The 18,687-nt window shown below is 48.0% G+C and overlaps 1 protein-coding gene across 1 annotated transcript in view; it reads left to right on the top strand.

Moving 5' to 3' along the window:
- Positions 1-309: 309 nt before the first annotated feature.
- The window catches only part of Sord (sorbitol dehydrogenase), a 29,786-nt gene continuing 11,408 nt past the window's right edge, over positions 310-18,687 (top strand). Inside the window, exons 1-4 of the mRNA XM_021645088.1 lie at positions 310-467; positions 9,306-9,339; positions 11,739-11,903; positions 17,222-17,381. Coding sequence (XP_021500763.1) covers positions 402-467; positions 9,306-9,339; positions 11,739-11,903; positions 17,222-17,381 — 425 coding nt within the window. The 5' untranslated portion in view covers positions 310-401. The remainder of the gene's footprint in view (positions 468-9,305; positions 9,340-11,738; positions 11,904-17,221; positions 17,382-18,687) is intronic.

The following is an 18,687-nucleotide window of genomic DNA, read 5'->3' as shown; positions in this document are numbered from 1 at the left end:
CTGTGCAGGTTGCTGGGGAAACCCAAGCGGCTGCCGCGCGCGCGGGGCGCGTCTGGCAGAGCAGTGCTCCTGCTGAGGTCCCACAGAACTGCCGCGCTCCCCCTCGGACCGCGAGGATCCCGGGCTCCTGCGACCCCAGATCCGCGGTGGCCACGCTAGGCCGCTCGCCTTCCCGCTTCGGGGCGCCCGAGCGGCGCTACGTCCCACCCCCTCCCCCCTGCTGCACGTAAGATCCGCCTCCCGGTTGTCAAGCGCGACAGGCCCCGCCCCCGCCCGCCCACCGCCGTACCCAAGCCCCGCCCCCTGCCCCTTACCCCGGACCCTCGGCGGTGGGCCCATCAGAACCACCAGCTAGCTCCCCGCCGGGTCCGGCCTGCACTTCGAAGCAAGAACCGGCAGACATGGCAGCTCCAGCTAAGGCCGAGAACCTGGCCCTAGTAGTACACGGACCTGGGGACATTCGTTTGGTAAAAAGGGGAAGAAGAGGGTGGGAGCCCTTGCTCTGCCAGCCCAGCCGTGAGACCCACTAAGTTCCTGTCCCTCTCGGGGCTTGGCAGGTGGCCCGCACAGATCACCCCTGCCCGCCCGGGTTTACCCAGATCTCAGCTGGTTCCCGGGGGTGAGGGGCGGGGGTGGGGCTGCAGTTAGCGGCCGTTATCTATCTCTAGGGAGAATTCTGGTCGCGTGCTGCCAGGACCTAGCTCCCTGGCCTGTGGCCAGAGCCGCTGAAAAAGAAACAAGCCGTCACCTCCTTCGACAGCTGGAAGTTGACACTCTTTGTGACTGCTCTTCAGGAGGGTCGAGGGAGTCTTCCAGGGTTAGGATCTCCCCAGATCTTCTCTGGGGACACAGGGCAGGGCAGAAAAAGCTGGCAAGGCGACACTGGAAAGCAGCGAAGTCTCTATGTAATCCTCTTTGCTTGCAGCCGGTAATACCCCCTCACAGAGTTGTTAATCGCGAGAGGACCCAGCAAGGGCTCCCGATGCACTTTAACTGGGGTATAGCCTATTGTTTATCTCCCTTAGCCCACCTCTGGCTTCCCTGGAGCATTCTGGGTACCTCTGCCCCCTGAACTGGAGTTCAGAGATCTGCTGAATCATCTCTGTGGCCGTGCCAAAGTTCCCTTGTCAAAGTCCATCTCAGTGGGGCGTGCAGTGTTCCCTAGAGTCTTTGGGCTCCAGGGACAGACTCACCGGGCCGAACAGTGGTGGTCTGTTTCACAGCCTTCCTCAGTGCAGGATGCACACAGACCCGAGTTTGGAAACATTTTCAGATTGTTCAAGAGTTCCTTAACCCTCCCCCCCCAACACTTGGTAGGCCTATGCATCCATCTGGGGAGTCCAAACCCTTGCCCAAAGCTGACACTTGCCAAGACGGTCGTTTTGGTTCATTAACGGAGCCAAGACAAGAACTCAGATTCAAACCCTCTTCCTAGCGCTGTTTCCAAGCGCTTTGGAACATCCGCCCAACGTGTTGAGGAAAGAGACACTGGGGTCGGTTATGGCGCATATAGGGACAGGAGAGCGATCTGTCGCAGAGTGATTTAGGACTTTACTAAGTGAGAACATGCCCGCTGTGGACCTAGGCATTGGGCTGAGGACCCAGGGAGGACACAGTTCCTTTCTCCCAAGCATCCCAAAACAGGGAGATAGAGGAAAGAAACCCTTAAAGCACCGTCCTGCACGGAGGCTTGTCCTGCCCTCAATTGCTCTTTAGGGGAACTGGGACTGCCTCAGCTTGCCTATCAATAACCCTTGAAGGGAGTTCCTAAGCGCCCTCAGTGGAGAGGATGCTATTGCTGGGACCCCCGCAACCCAACACAGGCCTCCTCGGCTCTCCCCTCCTTCCCAGGTGTGATCCTCTCCCGGCCGCCACCCCCATGGGGCACCCCTGTCCCTCCGGTTTCCTAAGGCAGATAGATTCAGCGCCCTAAGTCTGAGTGGTGAGACAGGGAGGTCGGAATCGCAGATCAGGTGGTAGAAGCCCCTGAATGCCGTCGGCTGGCCTGGCTATGGGTTGCAAAGTGGAAATGGGGAAGACACAGTTCCCCCCTTTTGATGTAACACCGCAACAGACATTCAGGCCGGGTGGGGAACTGAGGCCTAGCTTTCGTTTGGGTCGACTAGAGGCAGAGTCTGCTGATAAAGATCCTTGCCTCAGGGGCTCACATAAAAGGAATTCTCTGGAGAAACCTCCATTCCTAGTATCGAAAGCAGGGTTTCAAAGGGTTCCAAAGGGAAGAAGAGTGCAGGCTTTCCCAGTGTTGCTTTCCCGCCACCAGCCACCAGTAAGGGCAGAAACTGGCCAATGTCCAGGGTAGGTCTCTGTGGAAAAACAGGACCTGAGCTACTCTGCTGAGACAAGCAGGAAGGAAACATGACCCCCAGCCTCCCGCCTGCCTGCCTGGGGGACAAGATTCTCTTTTCCTTGATATAGTAATTGATGTCTTCTCACACTTAGGGTTGACACGGAGAGAGCCTTTGTAATTTGAGTGATAAAGTGAGAGAGAGGATGTGTGTGTGTGTGTGTGTGTGTAGACGCGCACACACACACACATATTAGGATGGACTAGTAAATGAGTATATACACAGCAGAGTGGAGGTTGTGCATCTAGATGCACACATATGTTAGGACAGGCTGGTAGGTTTCCTTCATAATGACGGGGGAGATCCTCAGATTTCTCTATTTCATTTTTGTTTTGTTGTTTTTTTGGGGGGGGGCTTTTAGACAGGGTTTCTCTGTGTAGCCTTGGCTGTCCTGGAACTCGTTCTGTAGACCAGGCTGGTTTTGAACTCACAGAGATCCACCTGCCTCTGCCCCCTGAGTGCTAGGATCACAGACATGTGCTACCGCACCCTGGCTTCAGATTTCTCTTTTTTAAGATGGAGAAACTGGTACTTAAGAAGCAAGAGGGAGAAATAAGTGAGCAAGTTGATGTATAAGGAAACAAGCCACCCATCAGCAAACAGTGTTGGTTCATGAGGGTCTTCTCGAAAAGGAAGTAGTAAGGTCAAAGCCTTACTACCGGCCTCTTGTGGAGGTCAGTCCCAGTTCCATGTCTGATAGTTGTGTGCTCAGCAACAGTCTTTTCTCCTGCTGTGATCATCTTTGCTTGAAGAGGAGCACCAGGCCTACTCCCAGCTACTCAGGAGATTGAGGCAGGAAGTAAAAGTTCAAGGCTTGATTGGGCTACAAAGCAAGTTCAAGGCTATTGGTAGGGGCTAGGTTAAATCCCTAACACAGAAGGCAGGGGGAGAGGAGGGGAGGAGGGGAGAAGGGGAGGAGAGGAGCTTTAGTATTCTTTTGGGTTGTGTGAGCTTCAGTGACACAGTGCTTACCAAAGGGCCAGCACAGAGTCCCACGCACCCCTACTGGTATGTGCTAACTGTGGAGCTGGGAAGGAAGCCAAGGCCTTTAAACCATCTTAGCATGAAGAAATGGGTAAAGGCCACAAGCGTCAAATGTATGGATAGTTTTGGCAAAATTCTTAGAATGTGGGCCAGGCAAAACTCTGTATTCAACTGTAGCAGTTCAATTACTTTATGCCTCTTTGGCCCATCTTGAGAAATCTAGAACTTGCTTTTCTTCATTGGATTCATTGAATTACTTTCTTCATTGAATTACTGGTTCATGATAATTGACTTTGCTTTTCTGCACAGAAAGTTTTTTGGTGTTGGGGGCAAGTAGGTGGCTTGTGAGCTTTTGCATTTTTTAAAGAACTATTTTATGCTGTACAGTTTGCTCGCATAGTAAGGATACTAACAAAAGGAATAAAATATTGCTGCATTGCTACATCCCAGCCACATGCTGGGTGCTTTAGTTCAGTGCTTCACAAACTCTGAGGTGAAAGAATGATTTTATTTTCATTTGCAGCTGACCACAGACAGACTAATATTTGTGCTGGACTCTGCAGGTCAGAATGGTCGCCATTTCTAAGTTTGCCTCCCAATTTCTTGTCCCACTGCACCGCACATCAGTCCACGGACCATCCTCTGAGGGCATGCTATCCCCTTTCTTGCTGAAAAATCAGGGCCTTTCCTATTTCGGCGTGTGGATTGGGAACTCATCAGCTGCTGAGCAGCCTGGAGAAGTCAGCAAGGCAGTGGGTTTGGGTTTTCATTTATTTTATGCAGACAACAAGGTAAAAGAAAAAATAGGCATTTAAAAGTGGTGGGTTAATGTAATTTCATTACAAAGGGTGGAGAGAACAATGCATTAGTATGATGTTTAAACAATCAGGGTTCTGTGAAGATAATGAGTTGGGCAAAAGGATTGCTTTGAGGGCTAGCAAGATGGTGCTTGCTGCCGCCCGACAAGTTGAGTTTGACGCCTGGAACCCATGTGGTGGAACGAGAGCACTGACTCCCAGAAGTTGCCCTCTGGGGTCCCCCAGCATGCTGTGTGGCTTGCATCTACATGTGCTCGGCCACGCTAAATCAGAATGGCTTTGATGATTTTTTTTTTCAAAGGCAAGATACATCTCTATCTAATAAAATACATTTAAAATGACCCAGCTCAGTTTGGGATGAGGAGAAAGGTATTCTCATGATCACCTGGGGCTCAGAGGGTCGTGGGCATCCGGTCACTTTCCCTGGCCATTGTTGAATAGGAAGAAAAAACATTTTATGTTACTTGATTAAGTAATCCTCTGTCCTGTGTGGATTCGGCTCTCATGGGCAGGGGGTGAAAAAGAGTTACATTCCCAGTTAGGAGGGAAGATTTCTTACAGGAAAACCACCTCAACGTCAGTCCCTAGGATACAAAAGTCTGCTGGGAGCCAGGTGCTGCCACTGACCTTTAACCCAAGCACTTGGGAGGCAGAAGCAGGCAGTTCTCTGTGAGGTAGAGGTTAGCCTAGTCTACATAACAAGTTCCAGCCAGGGTTATACAGTGAGATCTTGTCTCAAAAAACAAAAATAACAACCCTGTCTATTGGATAGACCCATCTGGATGTTTCCAGACACTTCACTTCCCATCTCATATGGGATCGTGAGGAAGGAGGAGAAGGAGAGATCCTTTATGAGAAGAGTTAAGTGGGAGGTGCTGGGTGTGGCTGGAGGTGAGACTGAGGAGTGGGGTCCCCTTGTGAAGGAAATGGGACTTTTCAGGGCTAACGGGGAGTATGAACAGATTGGCATTGCAGGACAGATTCGTATCAGCAGGACAGAACAAGGAGAGCCTGGGCAGAGGACCAGCTCAGTGGACTATGGGAGAGCTTCCAACCCTTTCTTTTGACCGTCTTACATGCCAGGACCAATGGCTAGAACAAAGCCTCTTGCCCAATTAGAAAACCTTTGGCTTTTCCTCCCACCCACAGAACACGAGACAAATACATGGGGTTAGGGGAAACGAAGCAGGAAGAGAAAGGACGGTAATGCTGTGTTCACCAGGAATTCAGCACAGCCCCTCAGGGTCACAGGCAATGTGACGTGTGGGAACAAGTGGCAAAGAAAGCTCCTAAGAATCTGGGCACAGGCCGCCATACCCTCCCTGCCTGTCCCTTTAAGGTGTGGGGGTGACTTCCTCTCCACATTACAAGAAGCAAGCCTAGATCATTGCTAGAGTTCTACTTCGGGTCTTCCAAGTCCTAGCCTCTTAAAGGGCAAATTTCTCTCAAAGTCAACATGGAAAGAATGGGAATTCAATCCTGTAACAGGTTGAAGTCCTTTGCCCTTTCCCAAAGGACAGAGTTGTCCAGAGCTGGTTCAACTGTTGTGGGGACAGAACTTTGGGCTATTTCTTTTGTAATAAGAGTAAACGTGTTTGCTGTGAGTCGGCACTCTCTTTCATGATTATCCTCATGGTACAAAAGAGGAAATTCAAGAACTTATATAACTTCACAGCGGGTTGAGGAGAGCCAGCTCTGCACAGGCTACCCCAGAGCCTCCCTTCTGCCCAGGCGCACCCAGGCAGGCTGGAGGAGGGAAACCTCCCTCCCTTCTCTGATCCCTCCTTGTCTTGAAGCACCTAGGCCAGCGGATCTCAACCCGTGGGTTGGCCGCCACTCTGGGGGTTGAACGACCCTTTCACAGGGGTCACGTGCCATTTACCTCACATGTCAGATATTTGCATTACGATTAATAACAGCAAAATGACAGTTATGAAGTAGCAGTGAAAATCATGTCACGGTTGGGGGTCACCACAACATGAGGAGCGGTATTAGAGGACCTAGGCAAAATGGGTTGAGGGTGTGTATTTTTCAAATATACCAATGGAAAGGGGAGCTGATGAAGAGATATTCAGTGTGTGTGTATGTTTGTGTCTGTCTGTCCACCCTTTTTAGGCGTGCATTCTACCCCCCGAGCTACAGCCCTCAAGAACCTTGAGAGGTAAGGAGACAAACGGAAGGTTAGCACAGGAGAAATCTGAGATGGAAAAGAAGATTAGGTAAACAAGGTTGCCGCCAGGCACACACCACCTTTCAGTGTTTGGTGGCCATGCTGTGGTAACTTGGTAAAGCCTGGGATCCACAGTGGTACTTAGAACAATATTTACAAGCTTAGGGTTTATTTGTTTATTTTGAGGTGAAGTCTTGCTGTCCAGTTCAGGCAATCTTGAAATTCTAGATCCTTCTCCCCCATCTTCCTCAAAACTGCTTACCCACTGTGAAGACTGATTTTATTTCTAATATAAAGAAGGCATTTTATATCTGTGTGTGTGCGCGCCCGTGAGTGTGTGCGCGCCCGTGAGTGTGTGCGTGTATGTGTGTGCAGAGGCCAGAGGGTGTTGTATCTTTTGAAGCTGGAGTTACAGGCATTTGTAATCAGCCCAACATGGGTGCCAGGCCCCGGGCTCTGGTGCTCTGTAAGATCAGCAGACACTTTCAACTGCTGAGCCCTCTCAGCTACCAATGGTTGATCTTAACATGGTCTTGTGTCCAGTGGCATGTCCCCTGCAGAGAGGGGGAAGCTGGAGCTGAGCCACAGTTGAGTGAGTGAAGTCACCAAGAGGCAGGGAGGGGGTTGCTGTGCGCTGTAGCTCTGTGGATAGACTGCTTGCTTTGTGAGCACAAAGCCTTGGGCTCCTTCTCCAGCACCACAGAAATACGGGATGGTGGCCCTCCGCTGTACTCCCAGAATTTGGGAGAAGAAACCAGAGCTTAAAGGTCACTTTTGGCTAAGTAGCCAGAGAGTGTGAGGAGAGAGGGAAAAGAAATGGTGTGAAGAACGAAATTTTTAGGGCCTCAGTCAATCGGACTGTCAGCACAGCACCCTCTAGTGTCCTGAAGAGTCACTGCATCTTTGAATGTGGACTACAGTAAATCTTCAGTGACTCAGGGTTTACTTGGTGTTCCAGCTGTTACTTACTCTAAGCTTCAATCTCCCATTTCCCCAGGCCAGACGTCCAGGCTTACCCTGGCTGGTCGTAAGCTAGGAAAAAAAAAAAGTGGAACCAGGCATCAGTGTCCAGAGTTTTGCCTCCTGATGTCATTGATAGGCACGGTGGGCAAGGTCCTAAGTTAGAAACAAACCCAGTGGTCATTAGATCCACTGAAGTTAAAGGTTTTTATTTTGTTTTTGTTTGTTTGTTTTGTTTTGTTTTTTCAAGACAGGTTTTCTTTTTGTAGCCTGCCTCTGCCTCCCCAAGTCTGGGACTGAAGTCATGCGCCACCATGCCCGGCTGAATGACTTATTTTTATGTGCATTTTATGTGTTTTTTGTTTGTTTGCTTGGTTGGTTTTGTTTTGTTTTTTTCCTGCGCATATGTCTGTGTGAGGGTGTCAGATCCCCTGAAACTGGAGTTACAGGCAGTTGTGAGCTGCCATGTGGGTGCTGGGAAATGAACCTGTGTGTTCTGGAGGAGCAGACAGTGCTCCTAATCACTGAGCCATCTCTCCAGTCCCTTAAAAAATATTTATTTACTTATTGTGTGTGTGTGTGTGTGTGTGTGTGTGTGAGAGAGAGAGAGAGAGAGAGAGAGAGAGAGGAGGAGGAGGAGAGGTGGCTAGCATGTGGAGGTCACTGGACAACAAGTGGGAGCTGGTTTTCATCTTCAGTCACATGGGTCCAGAGGTCAAACTCAGGTTTTCAGGCTTGTCCAATAGCCCTCTTACCTGCGGAACCAAGTCGCTGGCCAGGAAGGTGGAGCGCTTTAAGCAGAGGCCCCTTCAGGGCAGTCTGCATGGAGGCCCACCTACTAATCGCCCCACACAATTGTCAGCTCTTTCTGTCACCCGAAGAAGAAAGGGCACTCTCTGTCTGGACTGCGGGAGGCACAGTGGAAACTGTTCTAAGTGTCAGGGAAAGCCAGGCTGAGCCCTGCTTAATCCCCTGTCTGGCGACAGGATCTTGAACCTAACTCCCTAACCTCAGGTTTCTCATCTGTGGGCTCTGGGCTGTGGTAAGCCAGAGCTGAAAGTGTTCTACAGCAACCGCTGTAAACATTTCACATTGCCCTCTCCCTCTGGTTCTTGTCTGCCCACAGAGAATTAATACAGTAAACACTTGGATCTGGCCACTCTCGGTCCTTCCTCCTTGTCAACCCTGACTTAACTGTGGCCAGGTAACCACAGAGAAAGGGTTAGTAAGCAAATTCTATTCTAATACTAGCTAAAATACTGATTTTAGTGAACACCAAAATCAGGTTGCTTTATGCACTAAAATGCAGGCCCTTGTGTTCTAAAGGGGCTTCTAAAACCACATGGAGGTTTAGAAGAGATGCCTGGGTATCCCATGTGCTGAAGTAAAGGGAAAGCAGCGGCAGCAAAGACACCCTCCCACCTGTCCAATCCAGCCTGTAACTCCCTCCTTTCCCTGTAGGAACAGGCCAGAGCAAACAGATGTGTGTCTGAGAACATGATCTCGCTAGGATGAAAAGCTCCAGTGAGGAAGGCAGATCTAGAAACGCAGCGCAGCTCAGACGCCCTCCGTGCACGGAACCACATCCAGCACGCTTTTCTTAGTCCTGGGCACGTAGCTCCAAAGGTGCGCTGAGCAACTAGAGTGGCTTCCCGCAGCGTTGACGGTTGGGCTTTGATTGTGGGGTGGCTGGCAGTTTTCCAAGGAGGGGACCCAGCTTCAGAACAGTCTGTGGTGTCTGTAGGTGTTATACACTTTCCTATCGTGTTTGGAGTACGTTGCGCATGCCATCTTTTGAGCCAACGGCTCTGTCTTGAACAGTGTGGGGAAGAGCAGGAAGGCTTTCTAGCAGGCCGGATGCTCCCCTTTAGTGCTCGCGGGTAGCAGCAGATGCTTTGAACTGGCATTCTGGGCATAATTAAATGAAGCTCCAGGTGAATATTTTATAAGTGAAAAATGTAGGGACAAGTTATTATGCATACTAAACAACCTTCTCTTTTATTGCAGGAGAACTACCCAGTTCCAGAACCTGGCCCAAATGGTAGGTCCTTGGGAAACTGGCCTGACATTGTAGTCACTGGTGTTGGCCTTGGAGACGTGTGCATTGATCCCTGCCCCTCTTTTCCTACTGGTTGACATGTTTACTTCTTTTTTTTTTTGTCCATTGGCTAAAATGATTTATTTTGGCTACCGTATGAAGTAAAAGAATCAGTGCTAGGAGGAGAAAAACTAAGATACCAGACTGCTGAGTTGCCCTGGGTTTTTGATGTGAATCATGTGGACCAAAGGCAGAACCAACCCTTCTTACCTAACAAGCAAGTACCCTGTCTACCAGATTAGGTGCCAAATCATAATTCTGGTTCTAGAGATCTGCAGAACTAAATCTCATAGTTAGCAAAAGAGCACTGTGTTAGCACACCGAAGAGGACCAGCCCAGAGCTATCTACCTGTCCAGTCATGGTGGGAGGGGCTGTGGGAAGTCCTGTCCCTTCCCCTAATCAACCGAGCACAGAAAGTGACTGAGCGTCTAGGGGCAGGCTTCCTGGCACCTTTGCTCCACTCCGGGCCTCTCGGTGGGTGAGCCCACTGGGCTGAGCTGTCATGCAGGTTTCCTGGTGGCATCCGGCCCTGGGGAGGTCATGCCCACTGTTGGCTAGGGTAGAGCACCCCATCCCAGAATCCAGGTCATCATCTGTAGGATTCCCTGGTGAGGCTAGGGACCAATGGACAGAGTCTTCGGTCCCTCGGATTCCTTTCCTCTCCTTGATGACCTGGGATGTCCTCCCCACCCTGCCATACTTCAGCCCAGAAGCACAGATTCTGGGCAAACGTCAGATTGAAGGAAGCTTTGTTGGTAATTCCGGAGCTTTGCCACTCAAAGGTCAGTGGCATTGTTGACTTACAGTGATAAGATATAAACAACAGCTATTCTATCAGTGTGTAGCAAGCAATGCAAATTTAAGGGCTTAAACATTTTCACGAAGATATCATGTTCAGAGGCCTGGAGGAGGCGCCTCACTGTATCCTGACAAGGTGGCTTTGGCTGCAGAGGTGGCCCAGGAAGGGCTTTCTTGGTCTGTGAAGGGTCCTCTCTGACCCAGCCTATTCTGATTCTTTTGTCTCTTGCTGTAGTTGAATGGGAAGAGAGTAAACTGGAAAGCTAGTATTCCAGCAAGACAGGTCTCTTCTCTTGCTATAGAGAAAACTTAGCATTTTCCTGATTTCAATAATGTTTCTCTGTCTTTGATTTCAGAATTCAGTCTGCCATTCCTTAATTGCTCAGTAAAAACCAAGGGCAAAGACAGTTCCTCAGAGACATATCTGGGGGACTTTGCTGGCAATTTGCAGATATGTCTGAGTGCGTAGTTAGCGCTCTTAGCTTCTTTGTCTTTTGAAGATGGAGTTTTTTCTCAGGGAGGTACTCATAATGTTGTCATCTAGGTCAGACGGAGCCCAGAATCCTTTGGTACTTACTTGAGCTGGGAAGCCCACTGGCCTCATTATTTTAAACTTGGACTCCGGACAACAGAAAGACCACCAAACCTCACTTGATTCAGTCCCCTGAAGGGTAAGGGTGAAGGGTAACTTCACTTACAGGAAAGTGAAGTTTAAACTGTACCTTTTTGGAAAACAAGGAACAGGAGGAACTTAACCTGGCAGCTCATCGCGCAGTGGCAAGCAGAGATTCTCAGGATGATAAGAATCAGGCTCAGCTCAGTGTTTGGGAGCGGTTATCTCCTGCAAAACAGTTCGTTCTTTTAAATGGCTGACGCAGTGCTTTCTCCTTATATCTTGTTTACAGTAGGGTTGGCCAGGCTCTCCAAACACACAGACCAAGTAAGATATATGTATCTGTATGTGTGTATCCACAGAGGGAAGGGAGAGGAGGAAAGGGCAGTTTATTTTATGCTAGACAACTGACTCCTGTGATTGGGCGGTCTGGAAAGCTCTGAGCTTGCAGGGCAGGGTAGCAGACTCAGGCAGGCTTCCTGTGTAGTAGTCTCCGGAAAGTTTCTCCTTCGGTCTTCTCCCAAGGCCTCTAAGTGATTGGATGAGGCCTACCTGCTTAATGGAGGACAACGTCTTCCCCTCACAGCTTATTGATGTAAACGCTAATTGTGCTGTAAGACAATTATCCCCACCTTATAAGCAAAGTCTGCATGGGTGTTTGACCAAATATCTCGGAACACTAGCCCAGCCTAGTCAACACGTCCTTACCCATAACACTCTGTTCCTTTGCTGTGTTCAAGCTGTTCCGTGTCTTCCTAGGCTTAACTGGTTCCTCTGTTTAGCTTATTTTCTTTTATAATCTCAGTTTTGTACCTGCGTCTGAGAACCCAGCTCTCTCCCCTGTCCAGAGGGGAACTGCTAGTGCTCCTGAGAGCGACGGAAGGTCTGCCTTTCTCTCACCTGTTTTCTCTGTCTCAATTCTCTAATCAGAGGTGCTACTGAAGATGCATTCTGTGGGCATCTGCGGCTCTGATGTTCACTACTGGCAGCATGGCCGAATTGGAGATTTTGTTGTGAAAAAGCCAATGGTGCTGGGGCATGAAGCTGCTGGAACGGTCACCAAAGTAGGAGCGATGGTGAAGCATCTAAAACCAGGTCAGTGTAAATGTCTGTGAGGGCCTTCTCTGGGCCAGGCTCTCAGCTAAGCACAGAGATACAGCGGCCAACAAGAGAGTGTTGGGTCCCTACCTGCAGGGATCTTACCTTCTGCCTGGGAAGGGGGCACAGGCCTGGGACAGAGAGCAGGTTCTTAGTCATGGTGTGTGATGAGGATTGCAGCGGTGATCAGCATGTCTTGTCTAGAGCCCTGTCACCTTTGAAAAGAAGATGTAGAATGCGAGATGAATCAGAGAAGGGAGGCTGCTAAAGTGTTTCTGTCTTATAAGCTACAAACTGCTTCCAAAGACTAAGAATCAAGACCTTCTTGATTTTACTTTTAATTATTCATTTACTTTCGAGACAGTACCTCACTCTGTAGTCTATGCTGGCCCAGAACTCACTCTGTATGTGACCCGTGTTGGCCTAGAACTCCTGATAGTCCAGGCTAGACTCTATTTCAAGGTGATCCTTTTGCCCCAGCCTCCAGAGTGCTATTATTAAAAGCATGAGCCAGGTGTGAGTCCGTTCCGGTGTAAGCATACTGCACAAGATTTCTTCAAGTAGCCTTGGCTCTCCTAGATCTTACTCTGTAGACCAGGCTGGCCTTGAACTCAGAAATCCACCTGCCTCTGCCTCTCTAGTTGCAGGGATTAAAGTCGTGAAGCACCACTGTCCAGCGGCCTGCTCTTTAGTCACTGAGTATCCAAAGAGAGTCTTTCCTGTTGTGAGAAGACCGTGGGATGCAAAGTGCACAATCGGCTTTCCCAGGAGAGAGTGATTCCAACCCCAAACCCTAGAATCTTTGAATTAGGAAGATCTTGATTTCCCTTTCTGATAGAGGCTCTTCTAGAGTTCTAGCATAAGAATAGCCACACAAACCACTCAGACTTTGCTCTCAGTTTGTTTATTGGAACACCTTTTCCAAGCTGATCGATCAGGGTTAAGGTAAGGACTTGGGAGCCTAATTGTGACATCTACAAGTTCTCATAGCAGGGTTTTTATAGAAAGAACCAAACAACATGGGGAGGGCAGTGACACATTTTGGCTAACCGTACAAAGCAACTTTATGTTTTTGGCTGACTGGATAAAGCATTATCAGCTAACCTTTAAGCTTATGGGTCCTAAGTGAGGTAAGTGAGGCAAGGCTTAGGGTCTTCTATAGTACTCCCAGAGTGTAGCTCGGTGTGTAGATAAAATGGGTGCAACCAGAATGTAGCCAAGTGAGTAGATAACAAAGTATGGGTTATCTATTGAATCATATACCATTGAATCATAGTAAAATACAAGGTCAGCTATGAACAACCACTTCCAGGAAGCAGAGTTGAAAAGTTTAAAATTGCGAACTTAATTTCACCTTAGAAACAAAATGGAAGCTGAATACGAAGATGGCTGCAGCTTTGTCTCAAAGAGCAGGCTGCCACACTAGCTCAGTTGGCTTCCATCTTGCTATGTAAGGTCACCAAAGATGACCTTAAAATCCTGCCTTCCTGTTTTTACTCACTCAGCTTTTATCTCAGAGTACAACATAACTTTAGCAAGGCTGAGCTTTATACCCTACCTTTAAGATAGTCAACCAACTTGTTTTTCATTCCAAAATTTCCGTTTTATTTAAACAGTATCTTTTATTTATTCTGTAACAGTTTCATGCACATAAATGATGTATTTCTTCCACTTTTCCCCAGAACCCAGTAATCCTCAACTTGCTCCTACTTTGTGTCTTTGCCTTTTTTTTTTTTTTTTTTTTTTTAACCAGAGTCCAATTAGTTGGACTGTTGGAATGTTGACTAATCATGCAGGTAACCATAACTGTTAGTTTGTGAGTGCAATAGCCATGTCATGCCCAGACAGCATTTCACAGCGCTCCTCTTTATATACCGTGTCTCTTACATTCTTTTAACTCCCTTTTCCAAAACGATTCCTGAGCCTTGTGGTGCATGGTTGATTTAGATATCCCATTCAGGGATGAACACTCGACAGTCATATGTTCTTGGACCGGTTATGAGTCTCTGTATTAACTGCTAACCACTTGGAGAGAGAAACCTTTTCTGGCCAAGGTGGAGGGTGGCACTATGTGTCTAAATGCACACATTTAAAAGGTAGCTCGACAACACATCTGTTTGGCATGACAGCTGGTAGGTATCTCCCTGGGGCCCGTCTTTGAGTTTTGTTAGATGGTTAGGGAAACAATAGTCTACTAAGACCTAGATTGATTGTCCCACCATTCTTAGACGCAGCAGCCTACATTGTCCCCCGGCACAGTGAACTGTCTTGGCATGGGTAGCTGTCGGTAGCAACCTTCCCTTGCTTATTGAAGCCTGGAGATGACTTTAGATTAATTGGGGGAAGCTGGGGTTTGGCAGGAAGGTGCTGTGAAATATTTCAGTCTCTGAGCCCAGACATAGGGAGGGATTGGTAATCTTTGAAGTTAAACATGTCTCATTTAGGATTCTTAAGTCAAGACCTCTTCTCATTGTTACTGCCAAAAAAAAAAAAAAAAAAAGCATTGGAAAAAGCCTGTGGTAATACAGGCTCATCTCAAAGCGGAAGGCTCTTATCTTCCTGCAGCCAACCAACGACTGATCACTTCCTGTTGGACCAGGTCCTCTAAGATCTAACAAGTACTTAATCAATGTCTGTTGTGGGTTCAGACTTGGGTCAGGTGCTTTGAGAAATGGAAAAATAAAATAAAATAAAATCGTGAGTCCTGGATTCATAGATCTGGTTAGGGAGACCAGGCATTAGAACTGCCAACAACACCAATAATTGGAGGGGGAAAAAGTACATAGTCAGGGGTCAAAGAAAGGACACGGTGAGCAGAGGTGGTTAAAGAAAGTTGATAGATACGTGGAGCTGGATATATGACAAGAATAATTACAAAGGAAGAAGAAAGCTTGTATGTATTGGCTTGCTGTTCATTGAACACCAACACATTTAATGCTTGAGACAATGCCATGGGGCACACTTTATTACCTTTATTAATAGAGTCAGACACTGGAATGTGGTTCTTGCCCAGGGCCACACACTGGCTGGTCTCAGAGTTGGCTGGAATGCCACCCTGTTCCATCTGGCTCAAGAGCGAATGTTTGAACCAATGAGTCGCCTGTCATCTGAGATTTGAGAAGGTTTTGTTTTTGAGTTAGTGAGGCAGGTCAGACCCATAAAATGACACAGGTCAAGTAATGTGTCTGGGTTCTCACACATGTATTCTCAGAGCAGATGCTTTCCACTGGGGAGTTGGGGGAGATGATAAACATGCATCGCCTCTCTTAAAAGGACTCTCCAAATGAGAATTGCCATTTGTCCCAATGCAGTGATAACTAGGAGGTAAAAATGGCAAATGCAAAACTACCTTGAATGTCAAGTTGAGTATATTATCCTTAATGGTGGGTATAAAGAAGTACAGGAGGGAGAAGCTGAGGAGGTCAGACGAGTTGAGAGCTACATCTTAAAAACCACTGGTAATTTTGTTTTTAATTTTATGTTTTTATTTTTATTTAAAAAATTTTATGTGTATGGGTGTTTTGTCTGAATGTGTATCTGCACATGCCTGGTGCCTACAAAAGCCAGAAAGAATGTTGGATCTCCTGGAATTGGACTTGTCGGGATCTGTGAGCTGGGAATTAAAGCTGGGTTCTCTAGAAAAGCAGCCAAAGCTCTCAGACTCCGAGCTATTTCCCTAGATCTCCCCCCAATTCCTTATAATGGCAAAGATAGATGTGACACAGACAACACTCTCAATTTAAATGAGGGGTCAAGATACTCACAGACATTGTCTGGAAAACAGGAAATAGCCAGTTGTCCACCAACAAACTCTCTGTGCTATACTCACAGAATGGAATGCCATTCAGTCACAAAGAAGAATAAACAATTGTAACATGTATCAACCAAAAAACTTAATGAAAAGCCAGATACAGAGTACACACCATGTGATTGCCATTTTTTTCTTTATTATTACGGTTTTTATTAATTACAGTTTATTCACTTTGTATCTCACCTGTAGCTCCCTCCCTCTTCCCCTACCAATCCCACCCGCCCTCCACCCTCCCTCCTCTCTGCCCGTGCCCCTCCCCCAGTCCGCTGATAGGGTGGTTGCCAGTTTTAATATTGTATAACCAGAAGTGCTAACCTATGTCAAACGAACTCAAAACATCAGGTGTCTTAGGGGTCGGGATGGAAGCTGCCTCCGAATGGACACAAGGATGAGGTTTCTGAGGCAGCAGCACTGTTTTTAGTCTTGATGAAAGTTTTCCTCCCCCAGGAGAATATGTCTATCAGATTCATCTAATGCATCACGGAAGATGTGAGTGGTTCATTATATTTAAATTCAATTTAGACAAGGAAGTGTAAACTGTTTAGATTCTAGTAAATGATTAGCAGGCCACTTAAAAATTCATTAGTAAAGATGGAGGGGCTGGAGAGATGGTTCAGCAGTTAAGAGCACTGGCTGCTTTCAAAGAACCTAGGTTCAATTCCCAGCACCCACATGGCAGCTCACAACTGTAACTCCTCTTCCAGGGGATTCAGCACTCTCTTCTGGCCTCTGAGCACCCTGCACATCATTCAACTCCTAGTTATTGTCTAAACTAGAAAACGTGAACCAGGCCATGACAGTCCTTTTTTTTTTTTTTTTTTTTTTTTCCCGTTGTAGGGGGAGGGATTTCCTACAATATCCTCTGATCACAGTTTCCCCTCCCCCACTCCTCCCACAATTGCCATTCTATAAGGCCTCGCCCCATGTTTTCACAAGTGAAGAATGAAACGTTTGCCCCCTCTCTGTAGCAGATAACACTTTGTGACACACTGAGACAGGAGAGCCTGCCGGGATGTTTTAGAGAGATAACGGTCTGTGTTTCCCAGGGGACAGGGGCAAGCTGGTTTAGCACGAGATGGGCTAACCCTCTAGAGTGGGCTGGCTCTCGCTCCCAGAGTGAGAATCTTTGCTGGGTTGTATGTCTCCTTCAGAAGCACCGGGACAGCTGGGCGTGGTGGCTCACATCTGTATCCCCGCGCGCAGAAAGCTGAAGCAGGAGCAGGATTGCTGAGAGCTGAAGACCAGCTTGGTTTATGGAGTGACATGGATCTCAGTGAGATAGAGTGGGGGGGTTAGAGGAAGGGGGGAGGGAGGAGAGAAGGCCCCAATAGGCTGGCCTTGTCCAAGGCACCAGGGTTCCCAGAGGAGAGGCCCTTTAAGCTCACTGGCCTCAGCCAGTGAGGGAGCTCTTGTTTTCAGAGGTTGGAAAGAAGAACCAGACCCAGCAGGAGTGAGGCTCTGCTTCTGTTCTTAGATGGAGCACCCTCTGTGTTTTCCTCTCCAGGTGATCGGGTGGCTATCGAGCCTGGGGTTCCCAGAGAAATAGATGAATTCTGCAAGATCGGTAGATACAACCTGACGCCAACTATCTTCTTCTGTGCCACGCCCCCCGACGACGGGAATCTCTGCCGCTTCTACAAGCACAATGCTGATTTCTGCTACAAGTTAGTGCCTAAGCTCACTGGACTCCCTTGGGAGCCCTTTTCCATTGGTTGGTGATTTTCCTTCTAGTTCCTTACAACAAGCATCTTCTTTAACACACACACACACACACACACACACACACACACGGATACATATATATGAGAAGGGGAGGAGGTGAGATTCGCTATGGAGTCCTGACTAGCCTCAAACTCACAGAGACATGCAAACCAGGGTAAGTAACTTAAGACTCAGATCTGCCCTGTTTCATGCACCACCACACCCAGCTCAGCCTTAACTTTAAATACAAGTCCCTTCTTGGTGGCTTTGAGGGAAGGCAGCCTGCCTGAGGCTCATCTTTCATCTCAACTTCCCAGTACCTGGAGCAGTAACGGAAAATCATCGCCAAAATCGCCACCTCTTCCATCTATTCTGAACTTGTCATAACTAACTCTTTATTTCCCTTCAGCCACAGAGAGGAAAATTATGGCTAGGTGTGGTGTCACACCCTTTTTATCCCAACACTCTGGATACAGAGGCAGGCTTGGTCCATATAGGTAGTACAGGCCAGCCAGAGTTGCATATTGAGACCCTGTCTCAGAGAGAAAGAGAGGATGGCGATGAGGAAGAGGAAGAGAAAGAAGAGGAGGAGGAGCAGGAGGATTAACTATAACAGCAGAGGCCTCTGCATCAACCAGCACCTTAGAGCCTTTTCCTGAGAAGCCTGAGTGTGGATCAGGACCTGAGTCCTGGCATGCTAGGTCCATTCCCTCCTTGTGATTTGGAGGAGATGATTTGGCCTTCTGCTTCTGTTAGCCAGCAGAAGACTAAATTAGGCAATGCATGGGAAGTCATAATTATTACTCCATATCTGTGCTTGTATATAATCAGGCTTTGCATTCCTAACTAATGATGGATAACAATGGGATGGGAACCATTGCTGAAGCTGTATGCCAGCCTTAACTGAAGCAGAAGAAAGCTAATGAACTCAGGCACAGAGCACAGCCACAGTGCAAACCGCCCTTCCCTTGCCTGTCTTGGGAACAGTCTTGGGTTGAGAAGCTGTGTCGGAAAGAAGCAAAATGCAACGTAATTCACCATGAAGCCCTAGGCTGCTGGCATGTCATTCCTCTCTTGCCAACCCAAGTGTTTTCCTTCTGTCTAGTCTGGTCCCAGAGGCAGCTCTCAGCCAGTATGGGGCTTATGTGACAGGGACAGGAATGTGTCAAGGGCAGGGATGGTCTGATGGATCTAATTGAGGTGGTTTTTGTTTTGTTTTGAAATTTTTTTCACTTCTGTTTTGGTTTCTTCTTCTTCCTCCTCCTCCTC

The sequence above is a fragment of the Meriones unguiculatus genome, chromosome 18 (assembly GCF_030254825.1).
Source record: "Meriones unguiculatus strain TT.TT164.6M chromosome 18, Bangor_MerUng_6.1, whole genome shotgun sequence".
In the NCBI taxonomy this organism is placed as follows: Eukaryota; Metazoa; Chordata; class Mammalia; order Rodentia; family Muridae; genus Meriones; species Meriones unguiculatus.
The sequence above is the reverse complement of the archived record's forward strand: the minus strand, read 5'-3'. Positions and strand labels throughout refer to the sequence as shown.